The sequence below is a fragment of the Enhydra lutris genome, unplaced genomic scaffold, assembly GCF_002288905.1.
Source record: "Enhydra lutris kenyoni isolate GAN:26980312 unplaced genomic scaffold, ASM228890v2 scaffoldscaffold9, whole genome shotgun sequence".
NCBI lineage: Eukaryota > Metazoa > Chordata > Mammalia > Carnivora > Mustelidae > Enhydra > Enhydra lutris.
The window spans coordinates 7,137,393-7,158,324 of NW_019154093.1; the positions used below are offsets into that span (position 1 = coordinate 7,137,393).

The window sequence follows — 20,932 nt, forward strand, 5'->3', positions numbered from 1 at the left end:
AAGGTTAATGTGATTGATTCACCAGAGCAGAGAGGCCAGGAGGGGCAACTGCAGGGGTCTTTCTCTCTTTAGACCCAGGGGGCTCCCCTGGGAGGGAAGAGGCCTGAAAACGATGCTTCTGAGCATAAGACAGGCACTGACCTAAGAACAAGCACCCAATCTGGAGGGCAAACCCTGCCTTCAGGCATTGAGTTTTATTGAAATGCTACATACATATTAAAACATCTTTATATACATTTTCCCCATTACAAGATTACAAATATACATGTTCAAGGTCAGCATCTTGTGTATTAGAAACAATTGTAGAAAACCTAGGTAGAAAACCTAACTCCAGCAATTAAATTGGTGTTCCCCATCTGCCTGTAACAAACTGGCACAATTCATCCAATTTCTTAAGTCCAGCTGCTGACAGTGAAACCGGCATATTCACATGGAATGTTTTTCCAAAGTAGTAGTGACACTCAGTTTTGAGGGGGAAGAAAAAAAATCTGTCTAGAATTCTGAGAGCCTCATGATTGTTCAGGGAAAATTGGGAGTGGGGGACCATTCTCTTCAACAATATTTTGATTATAAACTTGATAGTGGTTTTCTCTCTAAATAGCAATGAAGGGTTGTCCTTTGGTCAGAGCAATGTAATAAACCCCGTTGTGTGCAATAAATAATGGTTATATGTCTTTTTGCCAGGATGAGAAGGGAGGTCCTTGAGCAACACTGTTCCATGTTGAGAATGTAGCTCCTGGAGGAGACAGCTCTCTCTGTCCCATGGGGTAATGTGGACAGACACCGGGTGTGTGCAACCCTTTATCTTCATCCTCATAATCCAGAAAATAAGGGTCAATGTCTTTCTGACTTGGGTACCGATTTGCGTCCTTACCATAAGGGAAGCAAAAGTTAATCGGCAAGTTGAGGCTGCCTTGGGAAGAGGCATATGGGAAAACAGAAGGGGCAAGATAAATATAACAGCCCATCAGCGGGTTCCAAGGTCCTCCAAGAAGGTCTCTTTTACTGAGTCCAAGTCACTGTGCACATCTTAGGGTGTGAAGGATTCCTTCTGGTATCAACATTCACTGTTTTCTGGAATTTTCCGTAATGCCACACTTTTTCCTCCTCCTCCTCCAACCACCCATTTCACAAAGAGCTATCAACGTAAGAGTCTGCTAGGCTAAAATGCCAAATATACAATGGAGGAAGTGAGCCTTCACCCAAGCAGCCATGGGTTAATGTTGTAAACACTGCAGAATTAAGATTAGTGGCCAACCCAGGAAATAATACTAGGAAAGGAGAAAGATGCCCAGAGCGATGCAGTGGAAAGAATTGGAATCTCTGTCTGTAATCTTAATGCGCTGATTACAAAGGAGGGAGGGAAATGGAGATCATCTACGTGAGCATCAATTCCAATCTTCAACGCCAGGAACTTCTCAAAGCAGTCTCAGCAAAGGTGCCAGCACCCTTGATGATGTTAGCTTTCCAAGTATCTGAAGATGCTTTGCTTCAATCCTGAAGTGCTATCATCTGTTTTGAGGCGCTTAGGTGAAGGGGATGTCATTAAAGATGGAGTCCTTCTCCTTACCTAGAGAGCAGAGAAAGAGTCAGGACCAGCTCAAGACCCTCATACAAGTCCTTACCTTCAGTTAACTCTTAAGGAACACAGAGTTAAATCATGGATGTTTAGGAAAAAGAGAAATATAAACTTTCCGGGAAAGTTTCAAAGCTGATGACCTACTGCGGGTAGCAGTCCTCTTGTACTTCAGTGGGGAGTACAAGATTAACACCACAGTGTAAGCCTTTAAGCCAGAAATATCTATATTTTTTTTTACTTAAATATCAATCATCCATCAATCTCGCTCTGGACAGCCACCAAATCAGTTCTCAAATTCCCTACCTGAGGCTTAGATGATTCCTTCGCTGCCTCAGCCTTGGCAGGAGAAAGTGTATGGAAGACAAAGTTTCTTAAATTTCGGGGTGCACTGGGGTTCAGGTCAGAGAGGGCAGCCAGTTTCTGAAGCACAGCTTTGGGCTGGTTTAGCAGTGAGCCTGTCTTCGGCTAAAGAGAGAAGAGTCGGTTGGCATCAGATCCCAAGTGCCAAGGGAAGAATGAGAAGCCAGTCCCTCCCTGCCTCCCCCTCGTCTTGAGGGGACATATTCCTACCCCACTCAAGTAGAAAAGAAAGAGCAGACTCCTTTGACATCTACTTCCATTTCCTGCAGCCACCTCCCTCTGCTAATGACAGAGTACTCCCTTAGCCTGATCTGGGCCTGTAGAACCTTGCAGATCATGAACTCCCCAACCAACCTGGTGGGCACTTTCCGGACTGATGGATTCAAAAGGATTTCTGAGTAAAGACTTTGGTTCTTGCATAACCACAGCGCGATTGGCTGAAAAGACAACACAGAGAGGCTTGTTCTGGGCAAACCTGGATAGAATTACCTTTAAATCTAAACAAGTTAAGAAGCCTGTAACTAGAACAGTAAACTAAAGCTTAAGAACTTAGATTATTTTATAACAGTGACTTGAAACTATAGTAAGGAGCAGCAGGAAGACAGATAACCAACTTGAACATTGATAAATAGTTGATAAATAAGCAAAAACAAGCATGGTAAGAGTATAGAATAGTGTTTTAGAGCCTCATTCTGGAGTTAGATATATCTGGGTTCAAAGTCCACCTCTAACACGATACTGGGCAACTAAATAAAGAAGGCAGAATTCTTGCTCTGAGAGGCCTTAGAAGATGAAGTCAAACCAGCTACATATACTCACAAGTACAATGTCCACTGCCCAGTAGTCTAAGATCCAAGAACACTACCCTTTCCCATCTTGGAGGGCCTCTTTAAGACAATGTTAGACACAGGCCCATGCCTAAGCCACAAGAGTCCCTAAGGCTGGAGTCACTTCAAGGCTCCAGCACAAACAATCCAGGGGGCTGGAACCTGAGGACGGCCAATAGCTCACCATTTTTCTGTAGTGCTTTGGCTGTAACCTTCTTGGCTAGCATCATAAACTGACTGTCTTCCCCAATGTCTTCTTCTTCGGCTACAATTTTTCCCTGCTGTGCCTGAAAATAAAAATCAGCATTAACAGAAGGCTACCCTGCCACCAAATAGTTAGCATAGTCTGGACTGGGAAGCTAAGGTACCTGGGATATCATTTGTTTTCCTTTTTGCAACCTTTGTTGCTATACACAAAAAAAATCAGTACTGGACAAACATGAATTGAACCACTCATGGTCATCTTCTCAAAGCGCAAAAGAAAACTGGATTAAAAGGGACAGCAATAAGTTGCCCAAGGTTTTGAGACTATCCTGACAAGTGAGGTGAGTGGGTCCTCTTATTCATAAACTAGGGACAGAACAGAGGACTTTTTTTTTTTTTTTTTTTAAGATTTTATTTATTTATTTGACAGATCGCAAGTAGGCGGAAGGGTAAGCAGAGAGAGAGAGGGAGAAGCAGACTCCCCACCGAGCAGGGAGCCCGATGCGGGGCTTAATCCCAGGACCCTGGGATCATGACCTGAGCCGAAGGCAGAGGCTTTAACCCACTGAGCCACCCAGGCGCCCCAGAACAGAGGACTTTCATGCAGATTTTCTACCTGGTCCCGAAGCCACTGCTCTCGTTCAATTCGCTCCTTCCTCCAACGGGCTTCTGTCTCGTCAAGCTGCTCCTCGATCTGATCATCATCAGAGTCTCTGTGGAACAAGTCCATCTGGGAAGCATCATCTAAAGCAAAGAGTCAAGGCTGTCAGCATTCTCCTAGGAGAAGGTGCCCGGACAGACACAAGGTACTCATTGTTCCTCATACATCGGCACAACCTTTCCCCATTCACTAACTCAAAGTCATGGTGACAGCCGGGTCTGTTGCAGTTTGGATTTCCACTCGCCATCTTAAAGTGGACAAACACGGTCGCTGTACCATTTGTTTCTGAAAGCAATGACCAAGATACCTATGTTTTTCCATCGGAATTTCCTCATTCGGCCAGGACCGTCACTATGCAGATCCCCATCAGCAAGGTACCTCTCTTGGTATAAACGTAGCTGTCGCTTATCATCATCCAACATCGTTTTCCTGCAGGAAAAGTACAGCGTTCAAAACCAGGACCACTGTGGCTGGTCATAGAAACATCCCATCACGCAAAAGGGCCTGTCGGGATACTGACATGTGGATTTTCTTGATCTGATTCTGCAGCTCCTCATCAGAAGGAAGCACTTCATCAATTTCCTCCTGTTCATATTCGTCCAGCTCTTCCCCATCATACTCATCTTCACTTCCCACGTCACTCCCCGACACCTCTGCCTCATCCTCCAGGTATTTCTTCAATCTCCTAGAAAAGAATTGTGAAGATCAGAAATGCAACAAACATACACAGACTAGGGACGGAGTGAGAAAAGCAGAACATAGAGCCACTTAAATTTTAATAATACATTTTGAAGATAAAGTCTGTCATTTAATACACACTGGATGCCAATAACTGTGCTTTCCAGGCATCACGGCATTATCTTAAGGGGAGGACTATTATTCCCTTCAATTTACAGTTGAATGAACTGAGACCGAGAGAGTAAATAAATTACCCAAAGTCACACAGCTGGGAAGTAGTAGAGCCTGTATTCAATGAGGTTCTTTAAAGCCGGAACTCCCGATCTCCTTTATACATTTGGGACATGCCCGCTGGCAGGTTCAGATCATTCTGTTCTGTATTTAAGCTCACCAGTGTTGGGAGACAGGTTAGAGATGGTATGGTACAGAAACATAATAGCCTGGGATCCCTTACAGCTACATCTTGACCCCCAAGTTAGAGGCATGACTGAGGCTCAGAGTTACTGGTGAGTAAAACCACTATTAGTTAGTTTTTGTGACCTCAGTTCCTACTGAGAACAAGTCTGCTGTCGCTCTGAATTCAAAGTCCTGTCATCTATGGCTGTGAGTGGCAGAAGTCTGATGGCTTTCGGAAGGCTGATTTTTATCAAAGACTTATGTTATTATTTTTTTAAAGATTTTATTTATATATTTATTTGCCAGAGAGAGAAAGAGATGGAGAACACAAGCAGGCAGAGCAGCAGGCAGAGGCAGAGAGAAGCAGACTCCCTGCTGAGCCAGGAGCCCGATGTGGGACTCGATCCTAGGACCCTGGGATCATGTCCTGAACCAAAGGCAGCAGCTTAACCAACTGAGCCACCTAGGTGTCCCAGACTTATGTTATTATTTTAAAGCTGAATTCCTCTAAATCTCAGGGTTCCTGGGGAATTCCTTCAAGGGCTACCAGCTGAGTTCTCTGATCTTCCCATTTACCCACTTGGAGCTGTTCAACTTTTAGCTGTCATTCTTCCTAAGATTTCATTTGGACAGAGGACTCTGCTGTTAAATAAGGTTTAAGAACCACTACCCTAGAAAAATCTATAGATGACCCAAACCTGCAAGAGATAGTTAATTTTTTTTTTAAAGATTTTATTTATTTGACAGACAGAGATCACAAGTAAACAGAGAGGCAGACAGAGAGAGAGGGGGAAGCAGGCTCCCCGCTGAGCAGAGAGCCCAATACGGGACTCAATCCCAGGACCCCGGGACCACAACCGGAGCTGAAGGCAGAGGCTTAAGCCACTGAGCCACCCAGGTGCCCAAGAGTTAATTTGACAAGTGACAAATTAAAGCCCCAAACTGATCTTAATAGAATGGAATGATGGGTTAGAGACAATAATATAGAGCTAGTAGAGATCAATATGATATCCTATATGTGAATTCCAAAAGTCATTCATGTACAATATAATACTGAATACCTATTAAAATGGTCTTTATAAAACTGTAACATCACAGGAAAATGCTTATGGATATCCCAAGTGAGAAAGAAGCAAGACGCAAAAGTGTACATACAAAAAAAAAAAAAAAAAAGCACAGATCTCAACTATATGAAAATATATGCATAAAAATGGTTATGGAGCAAGCTACCATTTACACATTCATTAAATATTTGGATGATGAGCACAGATAAGCTTTTATTTGTAGCTTCCTATCTTCTTTTAAATATTCTAAAATAAATGGTTTACTTTCATGAGCAGAAAAAAACATAAAAAAAAAAAAAAAACCCAAAAATGAACAGGAGGTCATTTGCCCAAGACCAGGATGAGGAAAACCTGAAATGACAGTAATTCATAGGAAAAAAGACCCTAGTCCTAGACAAGGAATTTTCATCGTCTTCTAAATCCTCAGGATCTACAGTGACTCTGCTCTTACGATCGTTGGTTATTTTGTAAGTCATTTGCACCCAGAACAAGGATGTGGTTATATTGCTACCTACAGCTGGAGTCCAACCACACCTGAGGATAAAGAGAATATCCAGGACATGAGGAGCTGGGAAGCAACGTTATATGAGAAATAGCTGAAGGAACTAGAGATATTTAGTATAGAACTCACTTAAGAGTACATACCATCTTTGAACACTCAAGAGATAGCATGAGAAAGGGGTTTATTTCATCTGTGTTAACCACAAAAAGCAACAGAACCAGCAGACTTAGGTAAAACAATAGCAAGCTACAACTTAACCATTAGGAGAACTTTCTCTAGCAGTGGAAGGAATGGCCCTAACACCTACATTTGCCTTCTCAGCTTCTCAGACTGCTTCAGGAGCTCTTCCTCATCACCATCTTCATGGTCTCCCAGTGCCAGATCTTCATTATCAGAGTTACTGCGTTCGTCCTGAAAAAATGCAGAGTATCACACATGGGGTTAGCAGAACAAAACATGTTCTGCTTAACTCTGTTCTGCCTAACTTTAGTCCTCAACTAAAACAGGACTTATAAACTTCTGCCCAAACATCTCATTCTACGAAATGGCTTCGGATAATATGCCAAACTCAGAATTCTCAACAATTCAGACTAGGAAGAAGACAAACAGCAGCCACACCTGGAAATCGGTTAGGATTACTCCGTTCGCTTCAAACTCACCTCATCACTATCAAACTCATTATCATTTGGGACAAGCCGAAAGTCTCCAAATTCCTCCTCTTCACCTTCTTCTTCCCTAAAATGCAAATCAAGAAATCAGTAAGTAAGTTGTTGAAAGCAAACTACAAGGATTCAGTCAACTTAGAAACTGAAAGTATTTTATTGGCACCAACAATCTCTTCAAGAAACAGGAAACAAAGATGCCTTGCCTTTAAAAACATTTTTAATTATGATAAAATACACATAAGGTACCTCATCTCAGCTGCCCTGCCCGAGACCCCCTGAGTGCCAACCCTATTCTCCAACTCGGTCTCATTTCCGCTCCAACAAGATGAAAGACACTCTCATGAACCAGGAAAAACTCGCCAAATGGCAAAGCACAAGTGCGCATTGGTGGGAAAGGAACTGCTTGCCGAAAGAAGGTGGTTTATAGGATGGCTATAGCAGATGATAAAAAACTACGGTTCTCCTTAAAGAAGTTAGGGATAAACAATTATCTCTGGTACTGAAGGAGTGAGTATGTTCACCAAGAAGAACAGTGACCCACTCTAACAACCCCAAAGTTCAGGCATCATTGGCGGTGCACACTTTCACCATTCCAGGCCATGCTGAGACAAAGCAGCTGACAGAAACGCTACCGGCTGTCTTAAACCAGCTTGGTGCAGACTGTCTGACTAGTTTAAGACTGGCTGAAACTCTGTCCACACAACCTGTGAATGGAAAAGCCCCACTTGCTACCAGAGAGGACGATGATGATGAAGTTCTAATTCTTGTGGAGAATTTGGATGAAGCTTCCAAGAATGAAGCAAATGGAATGGAGTCAACTTCTCAAGAAGATAAAACTTGAAGAAGTTACTGGGAGCTGCTATTTTATATTATGACAGCTTTTTAAAATTTTGTTCGTGGATCTGATAAAATCTAGATCTCTAATATTTTTAAGCCCAAGCCCCTTGGACACTGAAGCTCTTTTCAGATTTTGCTTATACACAATTCATTCTTTGGAGTGAATTAAGCTGAAGAAGTCTGGGAACAAAGTTTGAAGCAATGTTAATTTAATCAAGTTCTTTGCCTAGGACACAAACAAACAAACAAAATACATGTATCACAAGCACAATGCCCCATGCAGAGCCTAGCATGGGATTTGATCTCAAAACCCTGAGATTATGACCCAAGCTGAAATCAGGAGTCGGACGCTTAACTGACTGAGCCACCCAGGTGCCCCAAAACTCTCTACCCTTTAAACAACAGGTTCCCCCTCTTCCCTCCCCTCAGCTTCTGGCAACTACCCTTGTACTTTCTGTCTCTAGGAATTTGACTACTCTCAGTATCTCATGTAAGTGGAATCCTACAGCACTTGTATTTTGGGGACTGGCTTATTTCACCTAGCATAATGTCCTCAAGGCTCATCCATGTTGTCACATGTGTCAGAATTTCCTTTCTTTTTAAGGCTGAATAATCGTGTGTGTGTCCACCACATTTTGTTTCGTCACTTGGGATGTGTCCACCTTTTGATCATCATGAGTAATGCTAGGATGAATATGGGTATACAAACACCTGAGACCCTGTTTTCACTTCTTTTGTGAATATATTTGAAAGTGGAATTGCTGGATCATATTCTATTTTTAATTTTTTGAGACACTGCCATTCTGACTTCCACAGAAGCTTCCACATTTTACATTTCCCACCAGCAGTGGATAAGGGTTCCAATTTCTCCATATCCTCGCAAACACTTATTATTTTATGGGCTTTTTTTTTTTCTTTATAGTCGCCACCCTAATCGGTGTGAGGTGGTATCTTACTGTGGTTTTGATTTGTATTTCCCTAATTATTAGTGTTGAACACTTTCATGTGCTTATTCTTGCCCTCCCCCCTTTTTAAAGAGAAATGTTGTGTTTAATGGTAAAGCTTGGCACACATTTAGTACCAGCCATGGCCTTAAATTGAAGCAGCAGGGACAGGTAGGTGACCCCCACGAAGGCTCACGTGCCGAACAGAATGAGGAAGGCGACCATCACACAGAAGAGCCCCGTGTCCTCAGACAGGGCAAAGCCCAGAATGGTACAGAAGAGCTGCCCCTGGAGAAGGGTTCCTAGCACAGCCAATGATCAAAGCTGCCACTGTTCCAGAGCCAGCCCCGAACCAGCCACACTAACCGTGGCAGCCTCAGCACCAATAAACATGGCTGCTGTGGCAATGTCCCAGGAGACAACGCTGGTCTGGAACTTGGTCAGGGCCCCCATAGTGGGGAGCTGCCCTAGGAGGCTGTTTAGATGGGATCCTGGCCTACTCAAGGAGGCAGACACAGGCCTTACTGGAGCCCTGGCACAACAGTAGATCAGAGCCAAAGAAATGAGCAATGCCCAGTCCTCTGCACTCTCTGCCTCCCAGCTTTAGCTCTAAGTTTCTATTCTTGCCCTTTTTAGTTTTTTCCAAGATTTTATTTATTGGGGTGCCTATGTGGCTCAGTGGGTTAAGCATCTGCTTTCAGCTCAGATCATGATCCCAGGGTCCTGGGATTGAACCCCACATCGGGCTCCCCACTCAGCAAGGAATCTGCTTCTATTCTTCCCCCTACTTATGCCTTGTCTCTCGATTTTTCTCTCTTTCAAATAAACAAATAAATAAAATCTTAAAAAAAAAAAAGACTTTATTTGAGAGAGAGAGAAAGCACCAGTGGGAGGAGTGGTGGAGGGAGAGGCAGAGGGACAAGCAGACTCCCTGCTGAGGACGGAGCCCAACTCGGGGCCTGACACCAGGCTCAGTCCCAGGATCCTGAGATCACAACCTGAGCCCAAGGCGGAGGCTTAACCGACTGAGTCAAACAGGCACTCCGTATTTTTGCTTTCTTTAACCCTGTTCTCCACCAACTAAAGGAAAGTATTGTAATTTCTTTACTTTGCAAATAAGACTTAAATGTACCGTAAGACTCTCAGGATAGGAAGCGCCTAAGATGGTTCCTTATTGCTGACCTCAGGATTTTAACAGAAGTCTGGGCCTTCCTACATTCCCTCCAATCACTGAGACTCACCTGTCTGTGGGGAAAGAACCTGAGCAAAGAGCAAGTGCTTCTTCCATGGGATCCCCCAAGCTGCTCTCCTTCTCCTGCTTATTTAACTCTGATGGAGCCAGAGTAGAGGCGTCTATACCACAACAAAGAAAAAGATTTGTCATCAAGAAATAACAGCTCTGTCCTCTTTCCCCAGCTCAATACAGTTCTAAGGTAAGCTTGCCAAAAAGAGCTCACCATCCATTCATTCAACAAATCCTTATTTGGTGCTTACTATGTGCCAGGCACCAGGGATATGGTAGTGAACAAAACAAAAATCCCAGCTCTCAGAGAGCTGACATTCTAGCATCAGGGAGGAAGGAACACGCAGGTGGAAATAAGTAGGCACTGATGTGAAATTAACTATACACCAACTCTCTTCTAAGCTTTGCATGCATATTAACCATAAATGAGAAATCACATGGGTTAAGTTAAGAAATCACTGAAGCTTAAGTTGACATTTTATCACGTTAAGAAAGAAAGGGCTCCAAATGTCAGGAAGCTAAGAATTCAAACCACCCACAAGAATCCGTCACAGCCCTGCCTTCTGTGACTTTCTCACCCAAGGGTAACAGGCTTCTCTTCAAGGACACTGACTTAAGATATTTACTATGGTGAGCCTGATCTCTTGGCTATTTACCCTGAGAAGTGAATTTTCCTGAACAAAGATTCAGAAGTTCTTCTAGGTTCTCTTTCTTGTCGTTCTTCCTGGGCAGAGATTTTTCAGTCTGAGATGGGAACTTTCCAGTACACAGATCCAAAAGCTCATCCATGTCTGCATCCATGGCATTCTCATCCATACTGGCCAATGGCAACCCCGGCTTCAGAGCTTGGTACTGGTTCCTGTGGTTTCTAACATTTAAGAACCTACAAGCACAATAAAGAATATAAGACATTCTCTAGAGGAAAAAACAAAGTAGTGAGTAAAAAATTTTAAAGAGGTTTTTTTTTTTAAGAAGGTGGGGGAGGGGCTGATGGAGAAGGAAAAAGAGAATCTTAGGCAGGCTTCATGCCCAGCACAGAGCCCAAGGCAGGGTTCGAGCTCGTGACCCTGAGATCATGACCTGAGCTGAAATCAAGAGTCAGATGTTTAACTGAATGAGCCACCCAGGCATACTGTGGGTAAAAAAATTTGATGTTTCTTTTCTTTTCTTTTTTCAAGATTTTATTTATTTGTCAGAGAGAGAGAGTACAAGCAGGGGGAGCTGCAGAGAGAGGAAGTACCCTCTCCGCTGAGTAAGGAGCCCAATGTGGAAATCAATCCCAGGACCCTTGGATCATGACCTGAGCCGAAGGCAGATGCTTAACCCACTGAGCCACCTAGGTGTCCCCAAAATTTGATCTTTCTAAAACTAATCTTAAAAGCTGAATTCCAGGGGCACCTGGGTGGCTCAGTGGGTTAAAGCCTCTGCCTTCGGCTCAGGTCATGATCTCAGGGTCCTGGGATCGAGCCCCACATTGGGCTCTCTGCTCAGCGGGAAGCCTGCTTCCTCCTCTCTCTCTCTGCCTACTGTGATCTCTGTCAAATAAATAAATAAAATCTTTAAAAAAAAAAAAAGCTGAATTCCAGGGGCACCTGGGTGGCTCAGGTCATGATCTCAGGGTCCTAGGATCAAGCCCTGTGTCAGTGTCCCCGCTCAGCAGGGAGCTTGCTTCTCCCTCTCCCTCTGCCCCTCCTCCTGCTTGTGCTCTCTCTCATATACATCAATAAAATCTTAAAAAAAAAAAGCTGGATCCCAAACCAGAAGACAAAGGATTCAAACTGTAGCCCTGTGATACTCTAAAGAGGGAGGGAGTTTAGTAAGAGAACAAATGCTATTGGAAAGGTAAAGGCGTAAAGGATAGTTTTAGGTTTCAGACAGTACCAGAGTAGAACTTGGTGTTATGTCCATGGAATGTGCCACAGCTCTGTCCACCCTCAGTCCCACACTTCAATCCTAACACAGCAGGACAGATCATCTGATGCCCTTACAAGAGCTGTGCATTTCAAGGAAAGCAGAGCTCGAAGGATCAGAATGCCAGCAAGGACTATTTACGTTTTATTTTCTGGAGAGCTTTTGTTCAAACTTGCAGAATGTAATACTAATGGTCTGTACACCTTCTCTTTCTCAGAAGAGAAAGCACAGATGGAGCAACAGAAGCTCACTTTATTTTTAAACAAAATTAAGCAGTACCCAGCACCATTCCACCCACAGAAACATAAAACTACCTACCCATCTGCATCCAACAGTTGGCTCTGAGTGTCATCTTCTAAACAGAACTGGAAGTCTCCGGCTCCTAGGAAAAGTGTCTTAGGCTCTGGGGAGGCGTTATACAGATCCTGGGAATCCTCTATGGGAAGTGAAGGCTCAGACAGCTTTCCTGAACTCTGGCACCAAAACAAAACCAAACAAAAACAAAACATTTTATAATTGTCATTCACTGTCATGACAACAACAGAAGTTGCTATTTGCAGGATTTTATCTACTCTCAGGCAATTGCAGTTGAGGAGGACAATGCATAGCCAAGAGAAGAATAAAGGAAAAACGTCTTCAAGAAAGTAAGAATGCTGGATGAGGCTTGTTTTTAATACACAAAGGGGGTGGTTTCTTTAAACTGAACATACATAATGTGGTGGGAGTTGCTTGGCTTTGACACAATTTAGCAGTGTGGGAAGTAAAAGGGGGAGGAGATTAGAAAACCATTACCATCTTACCTTAGAAGCTGAGCTGACCAGACTGGCTCGAAATAGCCCAGGGGAAGGAGATCTGAATCCTCCTGGTGTAGCGAAAAAGCTGGTTCCACGGCCTGTCTGTCTGTTGCAAGGCTGATAGGATGGAATCGTGGAGCCAATCAGCTCAAAACTACTATTGTGGCTGCTCTCCTTTGTTAGCAATGAGCATGAATCCTCTTCATCTAAAGAAAGAGAAATAACTTTTAAGTGCATAGGTCCAGAAATAAGGTGGATCTGTTTAGGAAAAAGAATTGAGAATGAAACTGTCAGATAACATTCATAGGCAAACCTCTCAAGTTCTAAGTTCTAAAACATGAAGGTGAAGGTGAATTATGGTACTAAAATAGCATTATACAGTTGGGGTTTGTCACTAAGCTAAGTGACACCTGAAAGTTCCCATCTTTCTCTCACCCTGCCTAACACCTATCATCCCTCTCCCTGTTATCCAATCACGTATTCATCTTCTTTTCATCTACATAGGACAGAAATGTTTCATGGTTCACTTAATCAACACATACTACTAAGGACTTATTATATGTCCATAGTCAACTGTAAGGAAACCGAATGTAAGCTTTCAAAAACAGAACGAAGAAAAATCTTCTAATTCACAAAGTCCTTTTAGAAAAATCTTCTAACTCATAAATTCTTTTCATTGCCACAGGGAAGACCGAGAAAAGTCTAGTAGAGTTTAAAAAAAAAAAAAAATGGAATCTTATGGAATTGTAGTCCTTAAGTACCAAAGCTAGAGGAGCTAAGAAAAGTCAGGTTCTGTGTAAGAGTCATTACTTACCCAGTTTGCTAGACCTTTTGCCTGAGATTTCATCTGTTTCTGATTTTTCTTCACTAGGAAAATAACTATAAAATAAGAAAGCAAATTGTTTGTTTCTGCTTTTTTTTAAGGGGAGAGGCAGAGGAAGAGAGACAGAATCCCAAGCAGACTCCCCACTGAGCTTGGAGTCGGATGCAAGTCTCCATCCCATGACCCATGAGTTCACACCTCAGCAGAAATCAAGAGTCAGACGCTCAACCGACTGAGCCACCCAGGTGCCCCATGTTTTTGCTTCTTATGAGAGGGCAAACCCAAGGGAATCTTATCTTTCTCTAGAGAGAATTACTTACCCCATCTTGGAAGAGTTGTCCTTAAATAGAAGTAAGGTAGAATCGGATGACAGAGGCTTGGGGACAGACAGAAGTCCAACTGATTTCCCAATGTCACTACTGCCATCACTGTTGTCTTTATCTATTTCTTTCTCGTCTTTGGTTTCTATTTCTTCACTACCGAGAAGGAATTCTGCAATCTTCACCAATCACGCCACCCAAAAACAAAAAGAGTCAAAAAATTCAAAAGCAAATATGCTGTTAGCCAAATATATGGCTGCTTGGTTACAGGTCACATCTTAGATCTGAAAAGGTAAATCTGAAGGAAGCTTGGTCTAACCATTAGCAGTAACATAACTTTCCGACACCTCTAGAGCTCTTTTATACTTATTTTACCTTTTACCTTCCCCAAATTGCTAAAAGATTGTTAAAGACTAGGTTATCATTTTATTGAGGCAATAAGAGGCTAAATAATTAGCCTGAGATTGAAGGACAACTAGTGGCCTCAGACCAAAACCAAACTGTGACATGCTGCCTAGTTCGGCCTTTGCTTTCTTTCTTTCTTTTTTCTTTACCCAAGGATAAATAGGAGCCAACTCTCACAATGACTGCAGAATTCCAGCAAGGGAGCTTTTCTTTTTTCTTATGTATGTATGTATGTATTTCCTTTGGTGGCTTTTTTCTTTTTCTCAGTACCCAAAACCCTATCATCATCTATCTTACCTAGCCAGAAACAAGGGCAAGAGGCCCTTCTAAAAATACCCTCCTCAATGAAGAAAGAAACAAACTCAGGAAGGACTCAGCTTGTCTGAGAACTTATTCCAGACCTCCACCTGACCAAGGTTAAGACCGCTGTTCATCCTAAATAGAGAAAACTATGTAAACAACAAGATAAAAGCAACTATGAATACAAAGCTGTTTCCATTTTAGCCCTATGTTTCAACAAGCCGACTAACAGGTAGAAGCCAAGGCTAGGGCCCTGTGAACGGCAGGTAGTCAAAGGTGCTGAGAGAACTGAATGCACTAGGACTTCAGTACCTCTGAGCTAGTTACATCACCTCTGGCCCTAAAGTCTCTTATACAATTGCACATGCTTACTCTGCTCTTATTCAAATCTGATTTTCTCTTTTTCTTATCCATCCTGACCAAGTAACAAAATTAAATAATTTTCAGAACCTCCTGATTGCCTTCTTCCTCCACTTCTTGCTCTAAATCTTCCTCTTCTTGCTCTAAATCTCCCTTTTCCTCCTCTTCTCCATCTTCCTCTGACTCGTCCGTCATTTCTTCCTCCTCTTCCTCTTCTTCAAATCCATCTTCATTATCTAAATTAAATAATGCTTGGCGCTTTTGGCGCTCCTCAAGCCTACGGAGTTTCATCGCTTCCTGTAGTTTGGCTTTCAGCACCTGAAGCTTTTCACCTGAACAGAAATACGGAGAAACGCTTCAGACAGAATGACCGACTACCCACTGTAATCATGGAAGCGTGTGTTTCAGGCAACTCCAGAAGTGTTCTAGTCACATCCCCAAAGGAAAATCAGAGACTTTAGTACTCTTGGCTTTTGTTACCTTAACAAATAAGGAGTATAAAGAACTAAATGTAAAAGAGAACTTTCACAGTGATGTTCTACACCCTGGAGTAATATACCACACAGAGATTATAAAGTTATTAAAGAACAAAAACACAGTGGAAGAGCAGGACTCTGGCTCTGGCTCAGAAGCCATGAAGGACAACACTGATAATATTAAGGAAAAAAAGAAACAACTCAAGAGTAAAATGGGCAAAGGGTATATTCAAAGAAAAAATGAACATATGTGGTTAATAAACAAAAGTAATGCTTAACCTTATTTCTTTTTTTTAAAGATTTTATTTTTAAGTAATCTCTACACCCAACATGGGACTTGAACTCACAATCCCAAGACCAAGAGTTGTATGCTCCATCACCTGAGACAGTGAGGCACCCCTCCCCTCATTTCTAATTAAAGTGATACAAATCAAAATAATTTGTCAAAATAATTTGACATATTTGGCAAAAATTAGAAGGTTTGATAATATCTCTTATTAACAAGAAGATACAGGAACTCTTACACACTGCGATTCCGTGTGGAATTGGTACAACTATTTTTTTTTTTAAGATTTTATTTTTATTTATTTGACACACAGAGAGAGATCACAAGTAGACAGAGAGGCAGGCAGAGAGAGAGGGGGAAGCATGCTCCCCGCTGAGCAGAGAGCCCAACTCGGGACTTGATCCCAGGACCCTGAGATCATGATCCAAGCCGAAGGCAGAGGCCTAACCCACTGAGCCACCCAGGCGCCCTAAAGATTTTATTTATTTATTTGAGCCAAAGAGAGAGAGCACTACCAGGGGGAGTAGCAGAGGGGAGGTAGAAACAGACTCCTGGCTAAGCAGAGAGTGAGACATGGGACTTGATCCCAGGACCCTGAGATCATGACCTGAGGCAAAGGCAGACGCTTAACCGACTAAGCCACCCAGGTGCCCAGGTGCCCTTGGTACAACTATTTTGAAGGACAATGGGATGATACATATCAAAATTTGACTCAATATTCCACGGAGTAAGGAATTCTGCATCCAGATACACCAATATACACCTGATACTGGGGTGAAACACTGTAAAAAATGCCAAGACTAGAATAAACAAGATATTCATTAACAGGAGTATAGTTAAACAAATCATGTTAAAGTTGCACAATGGAATATTATGCAGCTGTTAAAAAAAACCTTTAAAAGCGGGTGCCTGGGTGCCTCAGTGGGTTAAAGCCTCTGCCTTCAGCTCAGGTCATAATCCCAGGGTCCTGGGATAGAGCCCTGCATCGGGATCCCTGTTCACGGGAAGCCTGCTTCTCCCTCTCCCACTCTTGTTTTAACATTGTTAAAACAAAAAACCAGATAAGAAATCAGAATGCAGGGGCACTAGAGTGGCTCAGTCGCTAAGGGTCTGCCTTCGGCTCTGGTCATGATCCCAGTGTCCTGGGATCAAGCCCTGCATCGGGCTCTCTGCTCGGTAGGGAGGCTGCTTCCCTCCTCTCTCTGCCTGCCTCCCTGCCTACTTGTGATCTCTGTCTGTCAAATAAATAAATAAATAAATAAATCTTAAAAAAAAAAACAAAAAACTTCAGAAGCAAGAAAATGTGTATCTGAGCTCTGAAGTTACGAGGTCTGGATTAGGCTGCTGGTTCTACTACTCACGGGCTGTGTAAACTCGAGCAAGTGGTTTAAATGCTTTGTATATCAGTTTCTTCATATATAAAATAAAGATATTGATGTTATCTACAGTAAAGTACCTAGAGCAGTGCCTGGCTGAGAGTAAGTATCCAATGTCTGTCTGTCTCTTTCTCTCCCACACACACACACAATGGTATACATATACATTATGAATTTTCTTCCTAGAACACACAAAAAACTGTGAACAGCTACCTTTAGGAAGAATAACTTTACATTTCATACATTTTCCTCAGTGTCTTAATTTTTTTCTTTGTGTCATATTAATTGTATTTTCAGAGTAGAAGTGGGGACTACAGACATTGTTAAAACAAAAAAGCAGATAAGAAATCAGAATGCAGGGGCACTGGGGTGGTTCAGTCAGTCATTAAGGGTCTGCCTTCGGCTCTGGTCATGATCCCAGTGTCCTGGGATCAAGCCCTGCATCAGGCTCCCTGTTCACGGGAAACCTGCTTCTCCCTTTCCCACTCCCCCTGCTTGTGTTCCTGCTCTCCTTATCTCTCTCGCTACATCAAATAAATTTTAAAAATCTTAAAAAAAAAATTAAAAAAAAAAAATCCAAATGCATGGTCTGATCATCCTATTGTTTCTAAAAACATATACATACATACATGGAAAGAGAGATTAAAAAGATACACAATAGGGATGCTTGGGTGGCTCAGGCGGTTAAGGGATGGACTCTGGATTTCAGCTTAGTTCATGAACTCAGGGTTGTGAGATCAAGCCCTGGGCTCAGGAGGATGTCTGCTTGAGATTCTCTCTCTCAATCTCTCTCTCGTTCTCTGTCCCTCCCCCAACTCATGCTCATGCTCTCTCTACAATAAACAAATGAAAAAAAAAATACAATATAGTTGTGTCTCTGATAGAGAATCGTAGAAGCTTTGTCTATATTCTTCGTGTTTTCTACATGAATATTTATAGTTTTTTAAATTAATATATTAGTTTTTAAATTTTTTTCCTTAAGTAATCCCTATATACCGTGGGGGACTCAAACTCACAACCCCAAGATCAAGAGTTGCATGTTCTTCTGACTGAGCCAGCCAGGCATTTCTATTTATTGTTTTTTACAAGACAAAGACAATTGGAAATAAAGTCATCCTACCCACCCCACACATCTAAACAATGCTACGTGTGAATCATTCCACAGGTACTGCTATCCAATCTCCAAAGTGTCCAAGGAAAGAGATTCTAGAACTTTTCACGACAAGGTCTTCAGTCGCCATAAATACCTGCCCGAGTACAAAGCATAAGGAATCAAACGAACAAAAACATGAACTCAGATACCTGGCTTTGTGTGGCTTGCTCCATCCAGCTTCTCAGCGGCCAAAGTCACAGGTACCACATCTGCCTTCAGCTCTTCCTTTCCATCAGTATCCATGCCTTTCACTATGATGTTTACATTCACCTTCTGACCAGCCCTGGGCTTGACCACTGGGTTAGCATGCTTCCAGAAACGCTGTTTCAAAGCTTCCAGTTCTAGATCCAAACACCAACAAGTATGTCAGTTTGCCATGCTTAAACTCTTTCCTTTAAGATTCCAGTTATGTTTAAGTTCAAAAAGTTGCCCGGGGGGAAAAAAAATACCCAAAGACACCAAACACTCCTTTGCTACTAACACCTATGTCAAATTCATACCCATATAACTTAACCCAAACTAATAAAATGTTGCAATTGTTCTTCCCCAGTATACTTCACAAATCATTTTACGGTAGAAATTTATAACTGAAGTTTCTAGATGTAAACAATTCTTTCTTTTCCTCATTTTTAAGATTTAAATTCAGTTAAGGGACGCCTGGGTGGCTCAGTTGGTTAAGCGGCTGCCTTCGGCTCAGGTCATGATCCCAGCGTCCTGGGATCGAGTCCCACATCGGGCTCCTTGCTCGGCGGGGAGCTTGCTTCTCCCTCTGCCTCTGCCTACCACTCTTGTCTGCCTGTGCTCATGCGCGCTCTCTCTCTCTCTCTCTCTCTCTCTCTAACAAATAAATAAATAAAATCTTTAAAAAAAAATAAATTCAGTTAATTAACATATATTAGTAGTTTCAGATAAATGTAGGCAATTCTTAAAAAGAAAGTATTGAACTGGTAGAAACTGCACCCTAATTATCATTCAGTGGCTTAATTTTTCATAGATTCCAGCCTCTTTTTAAAAATTTACCTATTCTGAACATTTCACTATTAATTAGCAATTTTATTAAATAGGGACAACATCAATTAAAAAAAAGGGAGAAATGATAATCCATCCAGTTAGTGATGTAACTCAGCAGCAGGACTGGAAAAGTCTGTTGGTGAAACTGTTGTACTAGTAAGATCAGTATCATCAGGAAGGAAATCCTATTTACACGTGGCCTCTATACCACACACCCGACTAGTATACAAAGGGGAATATATATGCTGGGAGCAGTTAGTTCAGTGGTCCAACGACAACAGGGTCTCTCCCCACTTCCCCATTGCTATAATAGCTCAGAATTTCTTTTTCCTTTCTCCCTCAGCTAGCTGTGACCTGGCATCATCACCTTCTGCCTCTGTTTAAGATCTCACACCAGGGCGCCTGGGTGGCTCAGTGGGTTAAGCCGCTGCCTTCGGCTCAGGTCATGATCTCAGGGTCCTGGGATCGAGTCCCGCATCGGGCTCTCTGCTCAGCAGGGAGCCTGCTTCCCTCTCTCTCTCTCTCTGCCTGCCTCTCTGTCTACTTGTGATCTCTCTCTGTCAAATAAATAAATAAAATCTTTAAAAAAAAAAAAAAAAGATCTCACACCATAGTGGGCTGTTTTAAGAGAGCTGATAGTTATAAAAAGATTCCTTTGGGTTTAAGGTATGTTAGATATTTTCACGTGCCTTCTCTTCCATCTAAAATGTCCAGAACACTCCAAGTTTGATTCTTTTTCTAAAATGCACCTGAGGGCACCTGGGTGGCTCAGTCCTTAAACCTCTGCCTTTGGCTCAGGTCATGACCCCAGGGTCCTGGGATCGAGTCCCACATTAAGCTCCCTGCTCAGCGGGAAGCCTGCTTCTCCCTCTCCCACTCCCCCTGCTTGTGTCCCTCTCTCACTGTGTCTCACTGTGTCAAATAAATAAATAGAATCTTTTAAAAAATTAAAAAATGAATGATAAACAAAAGTCTAGGAAGAGAAGATGTAAGTTTGCACCTGCTTTTCTAGCAGTTCAGTAAGGCTGGAAGCAATGGGGAAATGCAAGTGGAAAGGTAACAGAAGTAAGCAGGTTGCTATTGGCCCCAATAGAACAGAACAAATGGATGTAGAGGAAGATATGTTTGGGACCCAAAATAATAGTGAGGCAGAGGAGTTGCCTTCATTCTTCTAGAGAAAGTCAGTCTCCTTAAAGCTCTTCAACTCCAACATACCTGGCACCTACTTCCCTTACCTTTTACTACATGACTCAACCATCTCCCCCCTCACCTTAGAAACCCTGCTCAGGCTCCTCTCACTCAATCAGTCTCTGCCCAGGTCCATTCATGTCCTCCGTGAAAAGTGTCTGCTCCAGCTCAGGTCTCCACCAGCAGCAGCTTGAATCTAAAACTGTTCTCATTCTCATATTTTAATCCAGAAAGTAGAAGAATTAAGGACAGAGATTATTCCCTACACTATTACGGGAAGCAGGAGTCCTACATTTCTGGCATCCCTAAGTTGAGATCTACCTGCCTTTTCTCATGGAAATCTTATTTTATGTGAGGTTAAGGAAACTAAGCTGTTCCTACTGCTTTTACTCTTAACCTTTTCCCCTGTCCACCCAGCTAGCTACCAGATTGAACTTCCCAAAATGACTATCTGATTGGGTCATTTCCTTTGCTAAAAATCTGTCAGTGGTTCTCTTCTAATAAAAGGGAAAAGGCTCAGCTCCCCCCAGGCCTAAAAACCCTGCTGCATGACCTGGCCTCTCATAACC

General features: G+C 42.5%; 1 protein-coding gene and 1 pseudogene across 2 annotated transcripts in view; one reads left to right on the plus strand and one right to left on the minus strand.

Moving 5' to 3' along the window:
• Positions 1–215: 215 nt before the first annotated feature.
• The window catches only part of LOC111143530 (claspin), a 31,714-nt gene continuing 10,997 nt past the window's right edge, over positions 216–20,932 (minus strand). Inside the window, exons 9-25 of one of the 2 annotated variants that reach the window (XM_022497344.1) lie at positions 18,314–18,505; positions 14,964–15,205; positions 13,809–13,987; positions 13,480–13,544; positions 12,672–12,871; positions 12,190–12,344; positions 10,617–10,843; positions 9,959–10,070; positions 6,931–7,006; positions 6,579–6,682; positions 4,152–4,316; positions 3,939–4,060; positions 3,587–3,714; positions 2,951–3,053; positions 2,294–2,376; positions 1,883–2,044; positions 216–1,570 (exon numbers count right to left, since the gene is read on the minus strand). In XM_022497344.1, coding sequence (XP_022353052.1) covers positions 1,460–1,570; positions 1,883–2,044; positions 2,294–2,376; positions 2,951–3,053; positions 3,587–3,714; positions 3,939–4,060; positions 4,152–4,316; positions 6,579–6,682; positions 6,931–7,006; positions 9,959–10,070; positions 10,617–10,843; positions 12,190–12,344; positions 12,672–12,871; positions 13,480–13,544; positions 13,809–13,987; positions 14,964–15,205; positions 18,314–18,505 — 2,426 coding nt within the window. In that variant the 3' untranslated portion in view covers positions 216–1,459. The remainder of the gene's footprint in view (positions 1,571–1,882; positions 2,045–2,293; positions 2,377–2,950; positions 3,054–3,586; positions 3,715–3,938; positions 4,061–4,151; positions 4,317–6,578; positions 6,683–6,930; positions 7,007–9,958; positions 10,071–10,616; positions 10,844–12,189; positions 12,345–12,671; positions 12,872–13,479; positions 13,545–13,808; positions 13,988–14,963; positions 15,206–18,313; positions 18,506–20,932) is intronic. The other variant, XM_022497345.1, reaches the window with a different exon arrangement.
• Positions 7,300–7,777, plus strand: LOC111143604 (annotated as a pseudogene).